At 46.8% G+C, this 22,149-nt stretch overlaps 1 protein-coding gene across 1 annotated transcript in view; it reads right to left on the reverse strand.

Annotated features, from left to right (window-relative positions):
- Window positions 1–3,476: 3,476 nt before the first annotated feature.
- The window catches only part of ddb2 (damage-specific DNA binding protein 2), a 60,950-nt gene continuing 42,277 nt past the window's right edge, over window positions 3,477–22,149 (reverse strand). The window contains exons 8-11 of the mRNA XM_064990191.1: window positions 12,281–12,426; window positions 12,025–12,180; window positions 11,229–11,274; window positions 3,477–4,783 (exon numbers count right to left, since the gene is read on the reverse strand). Of these exons, the coding sequence (XP_064846263.1) occupies window positions 4,527–4,783; window positions 11,229–11,274; window positions 12,025–12,180; window positions 12,281–12,426 (605 nt within the window). The 3' untranslated portion in view covers window positions 3,477–4,526. The remainder of the gene's footprint in view (window positions 4,784–11,228; window positions 11,275–12,024; window positions 12,181–12,280; window positions 12,427–22,149) is intronic.

Raw genomic sequence — 22,149 nt, forward strand, 5'->3', positions numbered from 1 at the left:
CGGTCTCTCTCAGCCTGGGAGATGCGTCCAATCTGCATGGGTTCTGATGGAGCCAGCGAGGATAAAGGTGGGGACTCGGAGCTGGGACTGATAGGGGCTAGAGGTCTACGGTTGAGTTCTCTCTCTCTCAGACGCTGGTCAATGCGTGAGGCCAACTTTATCAGGGACTCGAGATTGTCCGGTGGTTCCCGAGTGGCCAGTTCATCTTGGATAGTGTCGGAAAGGCCTTTCAGAAAGCACACCGTGAGCGCCTCGTTGTTCCAGCCACTTGCTGCTGCCACCGTGCGGAACTGGATGGCATAGTCCGTCACGCTGCGCCAACCTTGGTGGAGAGTCAGGAGCTGTTTGGCTGAGTCAGAACCACTGCTTGGGCCTTGAAACACTCATTTGAATTCCTCAGCAAAGGCAGAGTAGCTGGCACAGCAGGAACTATGGGCATCCCACACAGCAGTAGCCCAGGCCAGGGCTTTTCCGACAGCAGGGTGATGATATAAGCGATCTTAGACCGGTCGGTGGGAAACGATCGTTTAGGGTTGTAGCTCAAAGGAGAGAGAACATTGGGTGAGAAACCCCTTACAAGCACTTGGATCACCTGAGAACTGTTGGGGAGGTGGAAGACGAGGTTCAGCCAGGGGGTTAACTGCCATGGGTACGTGAATCTGAGGTACTGGGACGGGAACTGTTGCCGGGGTAAGACGATCAGATATTTGCTTAATGGAAGTCAGCATCTCCGACAGAAGATGAGAATGTCTAGCCATTAAGGCCTCTTGCTGAACCAGGGCGGCTTCGTGGCGTTGGACAGTCTCCTGGTGGTGGGACAGCATGGCAAAATTCCTGGGAACTGGCTGCCTCTGGGTTCATTTTTCTCTGTGTTTCTGTCAGGACCCGGTTACGAACCTGGGTCTCCGGAGTGAGAAACAGTCACTTAACCAACTGAGCCACGAATAGTCAGCAGAACCCAGAAGATGAGGCAGACACAGCAGTACTTAAGACGGTGTATTTAATAAAGTAAAAAGGAGAAGTCCTTCAATACAAAAAATGGCAAATCCAAAAGGTGGTAGGAATAGCACAAAAAAGCCTCAAGAGATACTCGAAAACAAAAACAGAATTCCACAAGAGCATCCACCGGAAATGACAAGAATACACAGAACACTAGGGCTGGGTGCTAACATACAAACACAGAGCACAGAACTGAGGGAAACTAAGGGTTTAAATACAATCAGGGAAAACGAGGCACAGGTGCAAATAATAATGGGGAACAAGGGAAAAAACATAAGGTCAAAAAGCACAATGGGGGCATCTAGTGACCAAAACCCGGAACAACCCTGGCCAAATCCTGACACAAGGCTAACTATTCATCAGTTTAAGGTACCAGGCTCACTATTCATCAGTTTATTAAGGGACCAGGCTAACTTTTCATCAGTTTATTAAGGGACCAGGCTAACTATTCATCAGTTTATTAAGGGACCAAGCTAACTATTCATCAGTTTAAGGTACCAGGCTAACTATTCATCAGTTTAAGGGACCAGGCTAACTATTCAACAGTTTAAGGTACCAGGCTAACTATTCATCAGTTTAAGGGACCAGGCTAACTATTCATCAGTTTATTAAGGTACCAGGCTAACTATTCATCAGTTTAGGGGACCAGGCTAACTATTCATCAGTTTAAGGGACCAGGCTAACTATTCATCAGTTTAGGGGACCAGGCTAACTATTCATCAGTTTAAGGGACCAGGCTAACTATTCATCAGTTTATTAAGGTACCAGGCTAACTATTCATCAGTTTAGGGGACCAGGCTAACTATTCATCAGTTTAAGGGACCAGGCTAACTATTCATCAGTTTATTAAGGGACCAGGCTAACTATTCATCAGTTTATTAAGGGACCAGGCTAACTATTCATCAGTTTAAGGGACCAGGCTAACTATTCATCAGTTTAAGGGACCAGGCTAACTATTCATCAGTTTATTAAGGTACCAGATTAACTATTCATCAGTTTAAGGGACCAGGCTAACTATTCATCAGTTTATTAAGGGACCAGGCTAACTATTCATCAGTTTATTAAGGGACCAGGCTAACTATTCATCAGTTTAAGGGACCAGGCTAACTATTCATCAGTTTATTAAGGGACCAGGCTAACTATTCATCAGTTTAAGGGACCAGGCTAACTATTCATCAGTTTATTAAGGGACCAGGCTAACTATTCATCAGTTTAAGGTACCAGGCTAACTATTCATCAGTTTATTAAGGGACCAGGCTAACTATTCATCAGTTTATTAAGGGACCAGGCTAACTATTCATCAGTTTATAAAGGGACCAGGCTAACTATTCATCAGTTTAAGGTACCAGGCTAACTATTCATCAGTTTATTAAGGGACCAGGCTAACTATTCATCAGTTTAAGGTACCAGGCTAACTATTCATCAGTTTATTAAGGGACCAGGCTAACTATTCATCAGTTTATTAAGGTACCAGGCTAACTATTCATCAGTTTATTAAGGGACCAGGCTAACTATTCATCAGTTTATTAAGGTACCAGGCTAACTATTCATCAGTTTATAAAGGGACCAGGCTAACTATTCATCAGTTTAAGGTACCAGGCTAACTATTCATCAGTTTATTAAGGGACCAGGCTAACTATTCATCAGTTTAAGGTAACAGGCTAACTAGTCATCAGTTTATTTAAGGGACCAGGCTAACTATTCATCAGTTTATTAAGGGACCAGGCTAACTATTCATCAGTTTAAGGTACCAGGCTAACTATTCATCAGTTTAAGGGACCAGGCTAACTATTCATCAGTTTATTAAGGGACCAGGCTAACTATTCATCAGTTTAAGGGACCAGGCTAACTATTCATCAGTTTATTAAGGGACCAGGCTAACTACTCATCAGTTTATTAAGGGACCAGGCTAACTATTCATCAGTTTATTAAGGGACCAGGCTAACTATTCATCAGTTTATTAAGGGACCAGGCTAACTATTCATCAGTTTATTAAACTATTCATCAGGGACCAGGCTAACTACTCATCAGTTTAAGGGACCAGGCTAACTATTCATCAGTTTAAGGGACCAGGCTAACTATTCATCAGTTTAAGGGACCAGGCTAACTATTCATCAGTTTAAGGTACCAGGCTAACTATTCATCAGTTTAAGGTACCAGGCTAACTATTCATCAGTTTAAGGGACCAGGCTAACTATTCATCAGTTTAAGGGACCAGGCTAACTATTCATCAGTTTAAGGTACCAGGCTAACTATTCATCACTTTATTAAGGGACCAGGCTAACTATTCATCAGTTTAAGGGACCAGGCTAACTATTCATCAGTTTAAGGGACCAGGCTAACTACTCATCAGTTTATTAAGGGACCAGGCTAACTATTCATCAGTTTATTAAGGGACCAGGCTAACTATTCATCAGTTTAAGGTACCAGGCTAACTATTCACCAGTTTAAGGTGAAGAATCAATACACAAATCAAGTTCAAGATAAAAATTCTCTTTTTTAATAAAGTATAAAAAGTGTATAAAACGTCACAATTTATCACCAGAAACAGAGGTTTATAAAACATCTGAAACACAAGAAATGTGTTTTCAGTGTTGTCAGACATATTTGAAACATCTGTGGATGTCACGATTGTCCCAGTTTATAACAAAGGGAATGGAACATTTTCAATAAAACACATGACTTGAACAAGACAAAGGTAACAGATTACAAATGCAGACAGGAAACTGACTAAATGAAAGGAAACACTTGAGTAAATGAGGGACACAAAGTAAATTGAAAGTAGTTGCTTCCACACAGGTGTGGTTCCTGAGGTAATTAAGAAATTAACATCCCATCATGCTTAGGGTCACGTAAAAAAAATATATGCCCAGTTGCCCATTATGGCTAGAAGAAGTGACTGACAGAGGGCTCTCAGAGGAACATAGAGGGTGTGTCTCAGTCACCAGATCTCAGTGACTGACAGAGGGCTCTCAGAGGAACATAGAGGATGTGTCTCAGTCACCAGATCTCAGTGACTGACAGAGGGCTCTCAGAGGAACATAGAGGATGTCTCAGTCACCAGATCTCAGTGACTGACAGAGGGCTCTCAGAGGAACATAGAGGATGTCTCAGTCACCAGATCTCAGTGACTGACAGAGGGCTCTCAGAGGAACATAGAGGATGTGTCTCAGTCACCAGATCTCAGTGACTGACAGAGGGCTCTCAGAGGAACATAGAGGATGTGTCTCAGTCACCAGATCTCAGTGACTGACAGAGGGCTCTCAGAGGAACATAGAGGATGTGTCTCAGTCACCAGATCTCAGTGACTGACAGAGGGCTCTCAGAGGAACATAGAGGATGTATCAGTCAACCCAATTGAACACTCTTGGGAGATTCTGAAGTGCTGCCTCAGACAGTGTTTTTCCACCATCAACAAAACACCAAATGATGTAATTTTGTATACGAGTAACTACCAAAATAAAGGAAACACACGATAAAGGAAACATCCAACATCACAAACAACCTCTCTCTTTCTCCCGGATTATTTATTTGGACCCTTCTGTGTCCCTGGATGTTCTGGTTCTGGTGCCCGAGGACGAAGACAGCTTCTTCTTCAGCTTCCCAATGTCGTCCTCATCCTCTCCCCCCCGTCCCCCCGTCCCTCCCCCCCTCCGAGTCTCCCCTCTTCTCCTCCGCTGGCCTCTACCTCTGCCAACCTGGACTCCTGCTTCCTGTTGTAGCTCTCCTCTCCGCTGCTTACCAGCCAATGTCTCCCCTCTGTTCCACACTAGGATGTTCACTCCTGTGGTTGGAACACAAAAGCCTTATTGTCCCAAATGGAGCCCTACTCCCTATATAGTGCACTACTATAGACCAGAGCCCTATTCCCTATATAGTGCACTACTTTAGACCAGAGCCCTATTCCCTATATAGTGCACTACTATAGACCAGAGCCCTATTCCCTATATAGTGGTACTACTTTAGACCAGAGCCCTATTCCCTATATAGTGGTACTACTATAGACCAGAGCCCTATTCCCTATATAGTGGTACTACTATAGACCAGAGCCCTATTCCCTATATAGTGGTACTACTTTAAACCAGAGCCCTATTCCCTATATAGTGGTACTACTATAGACCAGAGCCCTATTCCCTATATAGTGGTACTACTATAGACCAGAGCCCTGTTCCCTATATAGTGGTACTACTATAGACCAGAGCCCTATTCCCTATATAGTGGTACTACTATAGACCAGAGCCCTATTCCCTATATAGTGGTACTACTATAGACCAGAGCCCTATTCCCTATATAGTGGTACTACTATAGACCAGAGCCCTGTTCCCTATATAGTACACTACTATAGACCAGAGCCCTATTCCCTATATAGTACACTACTATAGACCAGAGCCCTATTCCCTATATAGTGCACTACTATAGACCAGAACCCTATTCCCTATATAGTGGTACTACTTTAGACCAGAGCCCTATTCCCTATATAGTGCACTACTATAGACCAGAGCCCTATTCCCTATATAGTGCACTACTATAGACCAGAGCCCTATTCAGTATATAGTGGTACTACTTTAGACCAGAGCCCTATTCCCTATATAGTACACTACTTTAGACCAGAGCCCTATTCCCTATATAGTGGTACTACTTTAGACCAGAGCCCTATTCCCTATATAGTACACTACTTTAAACCAGAGCCCTATTCCCTATATAGTGCACTACTATAGACCAGGGCCCTATTCCCTATATAGTGGTACTACTTTAGACCAGAGCCCTATTCCCTATATAGTGGTACTACTATAGACCAGAGCCCTATTCCCTATATAGTGCACTACTATAGACCAGAACCCTATTCCCTATATAGTGGTACTACTATAGACCAGAGCCCTATTCCCTATATAGTGCACTACTTTAGACCAGAGCCCTATTCCCTATATAGTGCACTACTATAGACCAGAGCCCTATTCCCTATATAGTGGCACTACTATAGACCAGAGCCCTATTCCCTATATAGTGGTACTACTTTAAACCAGAGCCATATTCCCTATATAGTGGTACTACTTTAGACCAGAGCCCTATTCCCTATATAGTGGTACTACTTTAAACCAGAGCAGTATTCCCGATATAGTGGTACTACTATAGACCAGAGCCCTATTCCCTATATAGTGGTACTACTTTAAACCAGAGCCATATTCCCTATATAGTGGTACTACTTTAAACCAGAGCCGTATTCCCTATATAGTGGTACTACTATAGACCAGAGCCCTATTCCCTATATAGTGGTACTACTATAGACCAGAGCCCTATTCCCTATATAGTGGTACTACTATAGACCAGACCAGAGCCCTATTCCCTATATAGTGGTACTACTTTAATACCAGAGCCCCTATTCCCTATATAGTGGTACTACTATAGACCAGAGCCCTATTCCCTATATAGTGGTACTACTTTAAACCAGAGCCATATTCCCTATATAGTGGTACTACTTTAGACCAGAGCCCTATTCCCTATATAGTGGTACTACTATAGACCAGAGCCCTATTCCCTATATAGTGGTACTACTATAGACCAGAGCCCTATTCCCTATATAGTGGTACTACTATAGACCAGAGCCCTATTCCCTATATAGTGGTACTACTATAGACCAGAGCCCTATTCCTATTCCCCAGAGCCCTATTCCCTATATAGTGGTACTACTATAGACCAGAGCCCTATTCCCTATATAGTGGTACTACTATAGACCAGAGCCCTATTCCCTATATAGTGGTACTACTATAGACCAGAGCCCTATCAGTCCCTATATCCCTATATAGTGGTACTACTTTAGACCAGAGCCCTATTCCCTATATAGTGACACTACTTTAGACCAGAGCCCTATTCCCTATATAGTGCACTACTTTAGACCAGAGCCCTATTCCCTATATAGTGGTACTACTATAGACCAGAGCCCTATTCCCTATATAGTGCACTACTTTAGACCAGAGCCCTATTCCCTATATAGTGGTACTACTTTAGACCAGAGCCCTATTCCCTATATAGTGCACTACTATAGACCAGGGCCCTATTCCCTATATAGTGCACTACTTTAGACCAGAGCCCTATTCCCTATATAGTGCACTACTTTAGACCAGAGCCCTATTCCCTATATAGTACACTACTATAGACCAGAGCCCTATTCCCTATATAGTGCACTACTTTAGACCAGAGCCCTATTCCCTATATAGTGGTACTACTTTAGACCAGAGCCCTATTCCCTACATAGTGGAACTACTTTAGACCAGAGCCCTATTCCCTATATAGTGGTACTACTTTAGACCAGAGCCCTATTCCCTATATAGTGGTACTACTTTAGACCAGAGCCCTATTCCCTATATAGTACACTACTATAGACCAGAGCCCTATTCCCTATATAGTGCACTACTTTAGACCAGAGCCCTATTCCCTATATAGTGGTACTACTTTAGACCAGAGCCCTATTCCCTATATAGTGGTACTACTTTAGACCAGAGCCCTATTCCCTATATAGTGGTACTACTTTAGACCAGAGCCCTATTCCCTATATAGTGGTACTACTTTAGACCAGAGCCCTATTCCCTACATAGTGGAACTACTTTAGACCAGAGCCCTATTCCCTATATAGTGGTACTACTTTAGACCAGAGCCCTATTCCCTATATAGTGGTACTACTTTAGACCAGAGCCCTATTCCCTATATAGTACACTACTATAGACCAGAGCCCTATTCCCTATATAGTGCACTACTTTAGACCAGAGCCCTATTCCCTATATAGTGGTACTACTTTAGACCAGAGCCCTATTCCCTATATAGTGACACTACTTTAGACCAGAGCCCTATTCCCTATATAGTGCACTACTTTAGACCAGAGCCCTATTCCCTATATAGTGGTACTACTATAGACCAGAGCCCTATTCCCTATATAGTGGTACTACTTTAAACCAGAGCCATATTCCCTATATAGTGGTACTACTTTAGACCAGAGCCCTATTCCCTATATAGTGGTACTACTTTAAACCAGAGCAGTATTCCCGATATAGTGGTACTACTATAGACCAGAGCCCTATTCCCTATATAGTGCACTACTATAGACCAGAGCCCTATTCCCTATATAGTGGTACTACTATAGACCAGAGCCCTATTCCCTATATAGTGGTACTACTATAGACCAGAGCCCTATTCCCTATATAGTAGTACTACTATAGACCAGAGCCCTATTCCCTATATAGTACATTACTATAGACCAGAGCCCTATTCCCTATATAGTGGTACTACTATAGACCAGAGCCCTATTCCCTATATAGTGGTACTACTATAGACCAGAGCCCTATTCCCTATATAGTGGTACTACTATAGACCAGAGCCCTATTTCCTATATAGTGGTACTACTTTAGACCAGAGCCCTATTCCCTATATAGTGACACTACTTTAGACCAGAGCCCTATTCCCTATATAGTGCACTACTTTAGACCAGAGCCCTATTCCCTATATAGTGGTACTACTATAGACCAGAGCCCTATTCCCTATATAGTGCACTACTTTAGACCAGAGCCCTATTCCCTATATAGTGGTACTACTTTAGACCAGAGCCCTATTCCCTATATAGTGCACTACTATAGACCAGGGCCCTATTCCCTATATAGTGCACTACTTTAGACCAGAGCCCTATTCCCTATATAGTGCACTACTTTAGACCAGAGCCCTATTCCCTATATAGTACACTACTATAGACCAGAGCCCTATTCCCTATATAGTGCACTACTTTAGACCAGAGCCCTATTCCCTATATAGTGGTACTACTTTAGACCAGAGCCCTATTCCCTACATAGTGGAACTACTTTAGACCAGAGCCCTATTCCCTATATAGTGGTACTACTTTAGACCAGAGCCCTATTCCCTATATAGTGGTACTACTTTAGACCAGAGCCCTATTCCCTATATAGTGGTACTACTTTAGACCAGAGCCCTATTCCCTATATAGTGGTACTACTTTAGACCAGGGCCCTATTCCCTATATAGTGCACTACTATAGACCAGGGCCCTATTCCCTATATAGTGCACTACTTTAGACCAGAGCCCTATTCCCTATATAGTGCACTACTTTAGACCAGAGCCCTATTCCCTATATAGTACACTACTATAGACCAGAGCCCTATTCCCTATATAGTGCACTACTTTAGACCAGAGCCCTATTCCCTATATAGTGGTACTACTTTAGACCAGAGCCCTATTCCCTATATAGTGGTACTACTTTAGACCAGAACCCTATATAGTGGTACTACTTTAGACCAGAGCCCTATTCCCTATATAGTGGTACTACTATAGACCAGAGCCCTATTCCCTATATAGTACACTACTTTAAACCAGAGCCCTATTCCCTATATAGTGCACTACTTTAGACCAGAGCCCTATTCCCTATATAGTGGTACTACTTTAGACCAGAGCCCTATTCCCTATATAGTGCACTACTATAGACCAGAGCCCTATTCCCTATATAGTACACTACTTTAGACCAGAGCCCTATTCCCTATATAGTGGTACTACTATAGACCAGAGCCCTATTCCCTATATAGTGGTACTACTTTAGACCAGAGCCCTATTCCCTATATAGTGGTACTACTATAGACCAGAGCCCTATTCCCTATATAGTACACTACTTTAAACCAGAGCCCTATTCCCTATATAGTGCACTACTTTAGACCAGAGCCCTATTCCCTATATAGTGGTACTACTTTAGACCAGAGCCCTATTCCCTATATAGTGCACTACTATAGACCAGAGCCCTATTCCCTATATAGTACACTACTTTAAACCAGAGCCCTATTCCCTATATAGTACACTACTTTAGACCAGAGCCATATTCCCTATATAGTGCACTACTATAGACCAGAGCCCTATTCCCTATATAGTGCACTACTTTAGACCAGAGCCCTATTCCCTATATAGTGGTACTACTTTAGACCAGAGCCTTTTTCCCTATATAGAGCACTACTTTAGACCAGAGCCCTATTCCCTATAAAATGCACTACCTTTGACTAGGGCTGGCACCCTATTCCCTATATAGGGCACTACTTTAGACCAGGGCTGGTAGTCTATTCCCTATATAGTGCACTACTTTAGACCAGAGCCCTATTCCCTATATAGGGCACCTACTTTAGACCAGTGCTGAACCCCTATTCCCAAATTGAACACTGATTTTTAGCAAAAGAATCAAACAATTTAGAATATTTCCAGCTACAAACATAGTTAGTGGATTAGTTAGTCTAAATTACAAACACAGTTAGTGGATTAGTTAGTCTAGATTACAAACACAGTTAGTGGATTAGTTAGTGTAGATTACAAACACAGTTAGTGGATTAGTTAGTGTAGATTACAAACACAGTTAGTGGATTAGGTAGTCTAGATTACAAACATAGTTAGTGGATTAGTTAGTCTAGATTACAAACACAGTTAGTGGATTAGGTAGTCTAGATTACAAACATAGTTAGTGGATTAGTTAGTGTAGATTACAAACACAGTTAGTGGATTAGTTAGTGTAGATTACAAACACAGTTAGTGGATTAGTTAGTCTAGATTACAAACACAGTTAGTGGATTAGTTAGTCTAGATTACAAACATAGTTAGTGGATTAGTTAGTCTAGATTACAAACACAGTTAGTGGATTAGTTAGTGTAGATTACAAACACAGTTAGTGGATTAGTTAGTGTAGATTACAAACACAGTTAGTGGATTAGGTAGTCTAGATTACAAACATAGTTAGTGGATTAGTTAGTGTAGATTACAAACACAGTTAGTGGATTAGGTAGTCTAGATTACAAACATAGTTAGTGGATTAGTTAGTGTAGATTACAAACACAGTTAGTGGATTAGTTAGTGTAGATTACAAACATAGTTAGTGGATTAGTTAGTGTAGATTACAAACACAGTTAGTGGATTAGTTAGTGTAGATTACAAACACAGTTAGTGGATTAGTTAGTCTAGATTACAAACACAGTTAGTGGATTAGGTAGTCTAGATTACAAACATAGTTAGTGGATTAGTTAGTCTAGATTACAAACACAGTTAGTGGATTAGGTAGTCTAGATTACAAACACAGTTAGTGGATTAGGTAGTCTAGATTACAAACATAGTTAGTGGATTAGTTAGTCTAGATTACAAACACAGTTAGTGGATTAGTTAGTGTAGATTACAAACATAGTCCAGTATTTATAACACAGACTCACCCATTCCAGATCCTAAAACATCTCCCATTGGATTGAACTTGTTGACCTGGAAAGGCAGCAGTGCAGAGATTTAAAAATTGACATTATTTTTGACCCAATGATGGCTTGAACAACAGTGCAGCACAAATACCTCATTGAAGACGTGTAACAAACAGCTTCATCACTTTCCATATCAAAGTCCAAGGAATACAGGCTAACACTGACATTAAACTAAGGCTACAGGCTAACACTGACATTAAACTAAGGCTACAGGCTAACGCTGACGTTAAACTAAGGCTACAGGCTAACACTGACATTAAACTAAGGCTACAGGCTAACATTAAACTAAGGCTACAGGCTAACACTGACATTAAACTAAGGCTACATGCTAACATTAAACTAAGGCTACAGGCTAACACTGACGCTAAACTAAGGCTACAGGCTAACATTAAACTAAGGCTACAGGCTAACATTAAACTAAGGCTACAGGCTAACGCTGACATTAAACTAAGGCTACAGGCTAACATTAAACTAAGGCTACAGGCTAACGCTGACGTTAAACTAATGCTACAGGCTAACATTAACCTAAGGCTACAGGCTAACGCTGACATTAAACTAAGGCTACAGGCTAACATTAAACTAAGGCTACAGGCTAATACTGACATTAAACTAAGGCTTCAAGCTAGCATGACGTTAAACTAAGGCTACAGGCTAACGCTGGCATTAAACTAAGGCTACAGGCTAACGCTGGCATTAAACTAAGGCTACAGGCTAACACTGACATTAAACTAAGGCTAAATTTCTAATGTGTACTCACAGATATGATGCCAGGGGCGTTGGGGTCCAGTAGTTGGCATGCCAGCTCTCCTGTGTTGGCATCATAGATATCGATGGTCCTCAGGGTACCTGGACACACCCTCTCGTCAGGGTACCGTCCAACCACCATCAGGTCGTACAGAGGGTGCCACGTGGCCTGGAGACACAAACAAAGATAGAAGGTGAAGCTTTTGGAGCCAATGAGAGAGAGAGACACACACAACCCCCCCCCCACCCCCCCCACCCACGTTCCTGACCTTGATTGGTGTGAGGTGCTGAAACTGTCTGTGTGGGTGCTGGATAATCTGCTGAGGAGTTGACCAATCAGAAGAGGAGTACACCCTGATCTGGTCATACTGGTCCGTGGTCAGGAGCTTGGAGCAGTCAACTGGATTAAAGTAGGCTGGGGGAGGGAATAACAGCATGAGGGGGGGGAAAGAGAGAGAGAGGAGAGGGAGAGAGCGGGAGAGAGAGGGCGGGAGAGAGAGAGAGACAGAGAGGGAGGGAGGGAGAGACAGAGAGGGCGGGAGAGAGAGAGAGAGACAGAGAGGGAGGGAGGGAGAGAAAGAGAGAGGGCGGGAGAGAGAGAGAGAGACAGAGAGGGAGGGAGGGAGAGAAAGAGAGAGACAGCGGGAGAGAGAGAGAGGGAGAGAGACAGAGAGGGAGAGAGAGAAAGCAAGAGAATCCGTAAAGGTTAAATGTTCTTGTATCTTTCTGATGAACGTGGCGGAAGATGTTATCAAGACACTACGACTGTGACGTGAGGTTGTCTCACCTAGCGATCTGAAGACACTGTGACGTGAGGTCGTCTCACCTAGCGATCTGAAGACACTGTGACGTGAGGTCGTCTCACCTAGCGATCTGAAGACACTGTGACGTGAGGTCGTCTCACCTAGCGATCTGAAGACACTGTGACGTGAGCGCGATCTGAAGACACTGTGACGTGAGGTCGTCTCACCTAGCGATCTGAAGACACTGATGTGAGGTCGTCTCACCTAGCGATCTGAAGACACTGTGACATGAGGTTGTCTCACCTAGCGATCTGAAGACACTGTGACGTGAGGTCGTCTCACCTAGCGATCTGAAGACACTGTGACGTGAGGTCGTCTCACCTAGCGATCTGAAGACACTGTGACGTGAGGTCGTCTCACCTAGCGATCTGAGGACACTGTGACGTGAGGTCGTCTCACCTAGCGATCTGAAGACACTGACGTGAGGTCGTCTCACCTAGCGATCTGAAGACACTGTGACATGAGGTTGTCTCACCTAGCGATCTGAAGACACTGTGACGTGAGGTCGTCTCACCTAGCGATCTGAAGACACTGACGTGAGGTCGTCTCACCTAGCGATCTGAAGACACTGTGACATGAGGTTGTCTCACCTAGCGATCTGAAGACACTGATGTGAGGTCGTCTCACCTAGCGATCTGAGGACACTGTGACGTGAGGTCGTCTCACCTAGCGATCTGAAGACACTGACGTGAGGTCGTCTCACCTAGCGATCTGAAGACACTGTGACATGAGGTTGTCTCACCTAGCGATCTGAAGACACTGTGACGTGAGGTCGTCTCACCTAGCGATCTGAGGACACTGTGACATGAGGTCGTCTCACCTAGCGATCTGAAGAAACTATGACGTGAGGTTGTCTCACCTAGCGATCTGAAGACACTGTGACGTGAGGTCGTCTCACCTAGCGATCTGAAGACACCGTGACGTGAGGTCGTCTCACCTAGCGATCTGAAGACACTGTGACGTGAGGTCGTCTCACCTAGCGATCTGAAGACACTACGACTGTGACGAGAGGTTGTCTCACCTAGCTGTCGTAACTTCTCTAGGGTAGGGGGCAGCATTCGGAATTTTGGATGAAAAGCGTGCCCAAATTAAACTGCCTGCTACTCAGGCCCAGAAGCTAGGATATGCAAATAAATAATAATAATAATAATAATAAATAGAAAACACTAAAGTTTTTGGACATAAAGAGGCACATTATCGAACAAAACAAACATTTATTTTTGTAACATGGAGTCCTGGGAGTGCCACCAAATGAAGAGCAAAGGTTAGTGATTTTCATTTAATCTTTAATATTTCTGACTTTTGTGAGTCCTCTCCTTGGCTGGAAAATGTCTGTATGGTGTTTTGTGGCTAGGCGCTGTAAAGGTAAAGCCGTTTTGAAACCTGACACAGCGGCTGGATTAACAAGACGTTTATCTTTAAAATGGTGTACTTGTATGTTTGAGGCATTTTAATTATGGGATTTCTGTTGTTTTGAATTTGGCGCCATGCAATTTCACTGGCTGTTGTCGATGTGGGACGACGCTAGCGATGATGCCCGAGAGGTTAACTGTAAAGCGTTGACCTTGGTCCAAAACGTATACTCGTACACACAACAGTGTTCCAGGATTGAACCGTTGGCTTTCATACTTCTGGAATTCTCTGCACCGCTCTCAAGCTATTTCTCCACCTGTCAACACATTCAAATGAATAGAGGACGAGCACCGGAAGCACGTTGGACGGTGGTCTCAGAACCGCGGAGCTATGTCACAATCTCACCTCAGAACCGCGGAACTATGTCACAATGGGACGCCAGACAATCTCATCTCAGAACAGCGGAGCTATGTCACAATGGGACGCCAGACAATCTCATCTCAGAACCGCGGAGCTATGTCACAATGGGACGCCAGACAATCTCATCTCAGAACCGCGGAGCTATGTCACAATGGGACGCCAGACAATCTCATCTCAGAACAGCGGAGCTATGTCACAATGGGACGCCAGACAATCTCATCTCAGAACCGCGGAGCTATGTCACAATGGGACGCCAGACAATCTCATCTCAGAACGGCGGAGCTATGTCACAATGGGACGCCAGACAATCTCATCTCAGAACGGCGGAGCTATGTCACAATGGGACGCCAGACAATCTCACCTCAGGACTAGGATTTATGCGTTAAGTGGCTTTTTTAATGTTTTTTATTTATTTAACCTTTATTTAACTTGGCAAGTCAGTTAAGAACAAATTCTTATTTACAATGACGGCCTACCGGAGAACAGTGGATTAACTGCCTTGTTCAGGGGCAGAACGACAGATTTTCACCTTGTCAGCTCAGGGATTCGATCTTGCAACCTTTCGGTTACTAGTCCAATGCTCTAACCACTAGACTACCTGCCGCCTATACACTCTAACCAGTAGGCTACCTGCCGCCCCTACACTCTAACCACTAGGCTACCTGCCACCTCTACACTCTAACCACTTGGCTACCTGCCTCCTCTACACTCTAACCACTAGGCTACCTGCCACCTCTACACTCTAACCACTAGGCTACCTGCCACCTCTACACTCTAACCACTAGGCTACCTGCCACCTCTACACTCTAACCACTAGGCTACCTGCCACCTCCACACTCTAACCACTAGGCTACCTGCCACCTCCTCACTCTAACCACTAGGCTACCTGCCACCTCTACACTAGGCTACCTGCCTCCTCTACACTCTAACCACTAGGCTACCTGCCACCTCTACACTCTAACCACTAGGCTACCTGCCACCTCTACACTCTAACCACTAGGCTACCTGCCACCTCTACACTAGGCTACCTGCCACCTCTACACTCTAACCACTAGGCTACCTGCCGCCTCTACACTCTAACCACTAGGCTACCTGCCGCCTCTACACTCTAACCACTAGGATACCTGCCGCCTCTACACTCTAACCACTAGGCTACCTGCCGCCTCTACACTCTAACCACTAGGCTACCTGCCGCCTCTACACTCTAACCACTAGGCTACCTGCCGCCTCTACACTCTAACCACTAGGCTACCTGCCGCCTCTACACTCTAACCACTAGGCTACCTGCCGCCTCTACACTCTAACCACTAGGCTACCTGCCGCCTCTACACTCTAACCACTAGGCTACCTGCCTCCTCTACACTCTAACCACTAGGCTACCTGCCGCCTCTACACTCTAACCACTAGGCTACCTGCCGCCTCTACACTCTAACCACTAGGCTACCTGCCGCCTCTACACTCTAACCACTAGGCTACCTGCCGCCTCTACACTCTAACCACTAGGCTACCTGCCGCCTCTACACTCTAACCACTAGGCTACCTGCCGCCTCTACACTCTAACCACTAGGCTACCTGCCGCCTCTACACTCTAACCACTAGGCTACCTGCCGCCTCTACACTCTAACCACTAGGCTACCTGCCGCCTCTACACTCTAACCACTAGGCTACCTGCCGCCTCTACACTCTAACCACTAGGCTACCTGCCGCCTCTACACTCTAACCACTAGGCTACCTGCCGCCTCTACACTCTAACCACTAGGCTACCTGCCGCCTCTACACTCTAACCACTAGGCTACCTGCCGCCTCTACACTCTAACCACTAGGCTACCTGCCGCCTCTACACTAGGCTACCTGCCACCTCTACACTAGGCTACCTGCCACCTCTACACTAGGCTACCTGCCACCTCTACACTAGGCTACCTGCCACCTCTACACTAGGCTACCTGCCACCTCTACACTAGGCTACCTGCCACCTCTACACTAGGCTACCTGCCACCTCTACACTAGGCTACCTGCCACCTCTACACTAGGCTACCTGCCACCTCTACACTAGGCTACCTGCCACCTCTACACTCTAACCACTAGGCTACCTGCCACCTCTACACTCTAACCACTAGGCTACCTGCCACCTCTACACAAGGCTACCTGCCACCTCTACACTAGGCTACCTGCCACCTCTACACTCTAACCACTAGGCTACCTGCCACCTCTACACTCTAACCACTAGGCTACCTGCCACCTCTACACTAGGCTACCTGCCACCTCTACACTCTAACCACTAGGCTACCTGCCACCTCTACACTCTAACCACTAGGCTACCTGCCACCTCTACAATCTAACCACTAGGCTACCTGCCACCTCTACACTCTAACCACTAGGCTACCTGCCACCTCTACACTCTAACCACTAGGCTACCTGCCACCTCTACAGTCTAACCACTAGGCTACCTGCCACCTCTACACTAGGCTACCTGCCACCTCTACACTCTAACCACTAGGCTACCTGCCACCTCTACACTCTAACCACTAGGCTACCTGCCACCTCTACACTAGGCTACCTGCCACCTCTACACTAGGCTACCTGCCACCTCTACACTCTAACCACTAGGCTACCTGCCACCTCTACACTCTAACCACTAGACTACCTGCCACCTCTACACTAGGCTACCTGCCACCTCTACACTCTAACCACTAGGCTACCTGCCACCTCTACACTCTAACCACTAGACTACCTGCCACCTCTACACTAGGCTACCTGCCACCTCTACACTCTAACCACTAGGCTACCTGCCACCTCTACACTCTAACCACTAGGCTACCTGCCACCTCTACACTCTAACCACTAGGCTACCTGCCACCTCTACACTCTAACCACTAGGCTACCTGCCACCTCTACACTCTAACCACTAGGCTACCTGCCACCTCTACACTCTAACCACTAGGCTACCTGCCACCTCTACACTCTAACCACTAGGCTACCTGCCACCTCTACACTAGGCTACCTGCCACCTCTACACTAGGCTACCTGCCACCTCTACACTAGGCTACCTGCCACCTCTACACTAGGCTACCTGCCACCTCTACACTAGGCTACCTGCCACCTCTACACTCTAACCACTAGGCTACCTGCCACCTCTACACTCTAACCACTAGGCTACCTGCCACCTCTACACAAGGCTACCTGCCACCTCTACACTAGGCTACCTGCCACCTCTACACTCTAACCACTAGGCTACCTGCCACCTCTACACTCTAACCACTAGGCTACCTGCCACCTCTACACTCTAACCACTAGGCTACCTGCCACCTCTACACTCTAACCACTAGGCTACCTGCCACCTCTACACTAGGCTACCTGCCACCTCTACACTAGGCTACCTGCCACCTCTACACTAGGCTACCTGCCACCTCTACACTAGGCTACCTGCCACCTCTACACTAGGCTACCTGCCACCTCTACACTAGGCTACCTGCCACCTCTACACTAGGCTACCTGCCACCTCTACACTCTAACCACTAGGCTACCTGCCACCTCTACACTCTAACCACTAGGCTACCTGCCACCTCTACACAAGGCTACCTGCCACCTCTACACTAGGCTACCTGCCACCTCTACACTAGGCTACCTGCCACCTCTACACTCTAACCACTAGGCTACCTGCCACCTCTACACTCTAACCACTAGGCTACCTGCCACCTCTACACTAGGCTACCTGCCACCTCTACACTCTAACCACTAGGCTACCTGCCACCTCTACACTCTAACCACTAGGCTACCTGCCACCTCTACACTCTAACCACTAGGCTACCTGCCACCTCTACACTCTAACCACTAGGCTACCTGCCACCTCTACACTCTAACCACTAGGCTACCTGCCACCTCTACACTCTAACCACTAGGCTACCTGCCACCTCTACACTAGGCTACCTGCCACCTCTACACTAGGCTACCTGCCACCTCTACACTCTAACCACTAGGCTACCTGCCACCTCTACACTCTAACCACTAGGCTACCTGCCACCTCTACACTAGGCTACCTGCCACCTCTACACTAGGCTACCTGCCACCTCTACACTCTAACCACTAGGCTACCTGCCACCTCTACACTCTAACCACTAGGCTACCTGCCACCTCTACACTCTAACCACTAGACTACCTGCCACCTCTACACTAGGCTACCTGCCACCTCTACACTCTAACCACTAGGCTACCTGCCACCTCTACACTCTAACCACTAGACTACCTGCCACCTCTACACTAGGCTACCTGCCACCTCTACACTCTAACCACTAGGCTACCTGCCACCTCTACACTCTAACCACTAGGCTACCTGCCACCTCTACACTCTAACCACTAGGCTACCTGCCACCTCTACACTAGGCTACCTGCCACCTCTACACTAGGCTACCTGCCACCTCTACACTAGGCTACCTGCCACCTCTACACTAGGCTACCTGCCACCTCTACACTAGGCTACCTGCCACCTCTACACTCTAACCACTAGGCTACCTGCCACCTCTACACTCTAACCACTAGGCTACCTGCCACCTCTACACAAGGCTACCTGCCACCTCTACACTAGGCTACCTGCCACCTCTACACTCTAACCACTAGGCTACCTGCCACCTCTACACTCTAACCACTAGGCTACCTGCCACCTCTACACTCTAACCACTAGGCTACCTGCCACCTCTACACTCTAACCACTAGGCTACCTGCCACCTCTACACTAGGCTACCTGCCACCTCTACACTAGGCTACCTGCCACCTCTACACTAGGCTACCTGCCACCTCTACACTAGGCTACCTGCCACCTCTACACTAGGCTACCTGCCACCTCTACACTAGGCTACCTGCCACCTCTACACTCTAACCACTAGGCTACCTGCCACCTCTACACTCTAACCACTAGGCTACCTGCCACCTCTACACAAGGCTACCTGCCACCTCTACACTAGGCTACCTGCCACCTCTACACTAGGCTACCTGCCACCTCTACACTAGGCTACCTGCCACCTCTACACTCTAACCACTAGGCTACCTGCCACCTCTACACTCTAACCACTAGGCTACCTGCCACCTCTACACTCTAACCACTAGGCTACCTGCCACCTCTACACTAGGCTACCTGCCACCTCTACACTCTAACCACTAGGCTACCTGCCACCTCTACACTCTAACCACTAGGCTACCTGCCACCTCTACACTCTAACCACTAGGCTACCTGCCACCTCTACACTCTAACCACTAGGCTACCTGCCACCTCTACACTCTAACCACTAGGCTACCTGCCACCTCTACACTCTAACCACTAGGCTACCTGCCACCTCTACACTAGGCTACCTGCCACCTCTACACTAGGCTACCTGCCACCTCTACACTAGGCTACCTGCCACCTCTACACTCTAACCACTAGGCTACCTGCCACCTCTACACTCTAACCACTAGGCTACCTGCCACCTCTACACTAGGCTACCTGCCACCTCTACACTAGGCTACCTGCCACCTCTACACTCTAACCACTAGGCTACCTGCCACCTCTACACTCTAACCACTAGACTACCTGCCACCTCTACACTAGGCTACCTGCCACCTCTACACTCTAACCACTAGGCTACCTGCCACCTCTACACTCTAACCACTAGACTACCTGCCACCTCTACACTAGGCTACCTGCCACCTCTACACTCTAACCACTAGGCTACCTGCCACCTCTACACTCTAACCACTAGGCTACCTGCCACCTCTACACTCTAACCACTAGGCTACCTGCCACCTCTACACTCTAACCACTAGGCTACCTGCCACCTCTACACTCTAACCACTAGGCTACCTGCCACCTCTACACTCTAACCACTAGGCTACCTGCCACCTCTACACTCTAACCACTAGGCTACCTGCCACCTCTACACTCTAACCACTAGGCTACCTGCCACCTCTACACTAGGCTACCTGCCACCTCTACACTCTAACCACTAGGCTACCTGCCACCTCTACACTCTAACCACTAGGCTACCTGCCACCTCTACACTCTAACCACTAGGCTACCTGCCACCTCTACACTAGGCTACCTGCCACCTCTACACTAGGCTACCTGCCACCTCTACACTCTAACCACTAGGCTACCTGCCACCTCTACACTAGGCTACCTGCCACCTCTACACTCTAACCACTAGGCTACCTGCCACCTCTACACTCTAACCACTAGGCTACCTGCCACCTCTACACTCTAACCACTAGGCTACCTGCCACCTCTACACTCTAACCACTAGGCTACCTGCCACCTCTACACTCTAACCACTAGGCTACCTGCCACCTCTACACTCTAACCACTAGGCTACCTGCCACCTCTACACTCTAACAACTAGGCTACCTGCCACCTCTACACTCTAACCACTAGGCTACCTGCCACCTCTACACTCTAACCACTAGGCTACCTGCCACCTCTACACTCTAACAACTAGGCTACCTGCCACCTCTACACTCTAACCACTAGGCTACCTGCCACCTCTACACTCTAACCACTAGGCTACCTGCCACCTCTACACTCTAACCACTAGGCTACCTGCCACCTCTACACTCTAACCACTAGGCTACCTGCCACCTCTACACTCTAACCACTAGGCTACCTGCCACCTCTACACTAGGCTACCTGCCACCTCTACACTCTAACCACTAGGCTACCTGCCACCTCTACACTCTAACCACTAGACTACCTGCCACCTCTACACTCTAACCACTAGGCTACCCTGCCGCCTCTACACTAGGCTACCTGCCACCTCTACACTCTAACCACTAGGCTACCCTGCCACCTCTACACTCTAACCACTAGGCTACCTGCCACCTCTACACTCTAACCACTAGGCTACCCTGCCGCCTCTACACTCTAACCACTAGGCTACCTGCCACCTCTACACTAGGCTACCTGCCACCTCTACACTCTAACCACTAGGCTACCTGCCACCTCTACACTCTAACCACTAGGCTACCCTGCCACCTCTACACTCTAACCACTAGGCTACCCTGCCACCTCTACACTCTAACCACTAGGCTACCCTGCCACCTCTACACTCTAACCACTAGGCTACCCTGCCACCTCTACACTCTAACCACTAGGCTACCTGCCACCTCTACACTCTAACTACTAGACTACCTGCCACCTCTACACTCTAACCACTAGGCTACCTGCCACCTCTACACTAGGCTACCTGCCACCTCTACACTCTAACCACTAGGCTACCTGCCACCTCTACACTCTAACCACTAGGCTACCCTGCCACCTCTACACTCTAACCACTAGGCTACCCTGCCACCTCTACACTCTAACCACTAGGCTACCTGCCACCTCTACACTCTAACCACTAGGCTACCTGCCACCTCTACACTCTAACCACTAGGCTACCTGCCACCTCTACACTCTAACCACTAGACTACCTGCCACCTCTACACTCTAACCACTAGGCTACCTGCCACCTCTACACTCTAACCACTAGACTACCTGCCACCTCTACACTCTAACCAATAGGCTACCTGCCACCTCTACACTCTAACCACTAGGCTAC

The sequence above is a fragment of the Oncorhynchus masou genome, chromosome 15 (genome assembly GCF_036934945.1).
Source record: "Oncorhynchus masou masou isolate Uvic2021 chromosome 15, UVic_Omas_1.1, whole genome shotgun sequence".
In the NCBI taxonomy this organism is placed as follows: domain Eukaryota; kingdom Metazoa; phylum Chordata; class Actinopteri; order Salmoniformes; family Salmonidae; genus Oncorhynchus; species Oncorhynchus masou.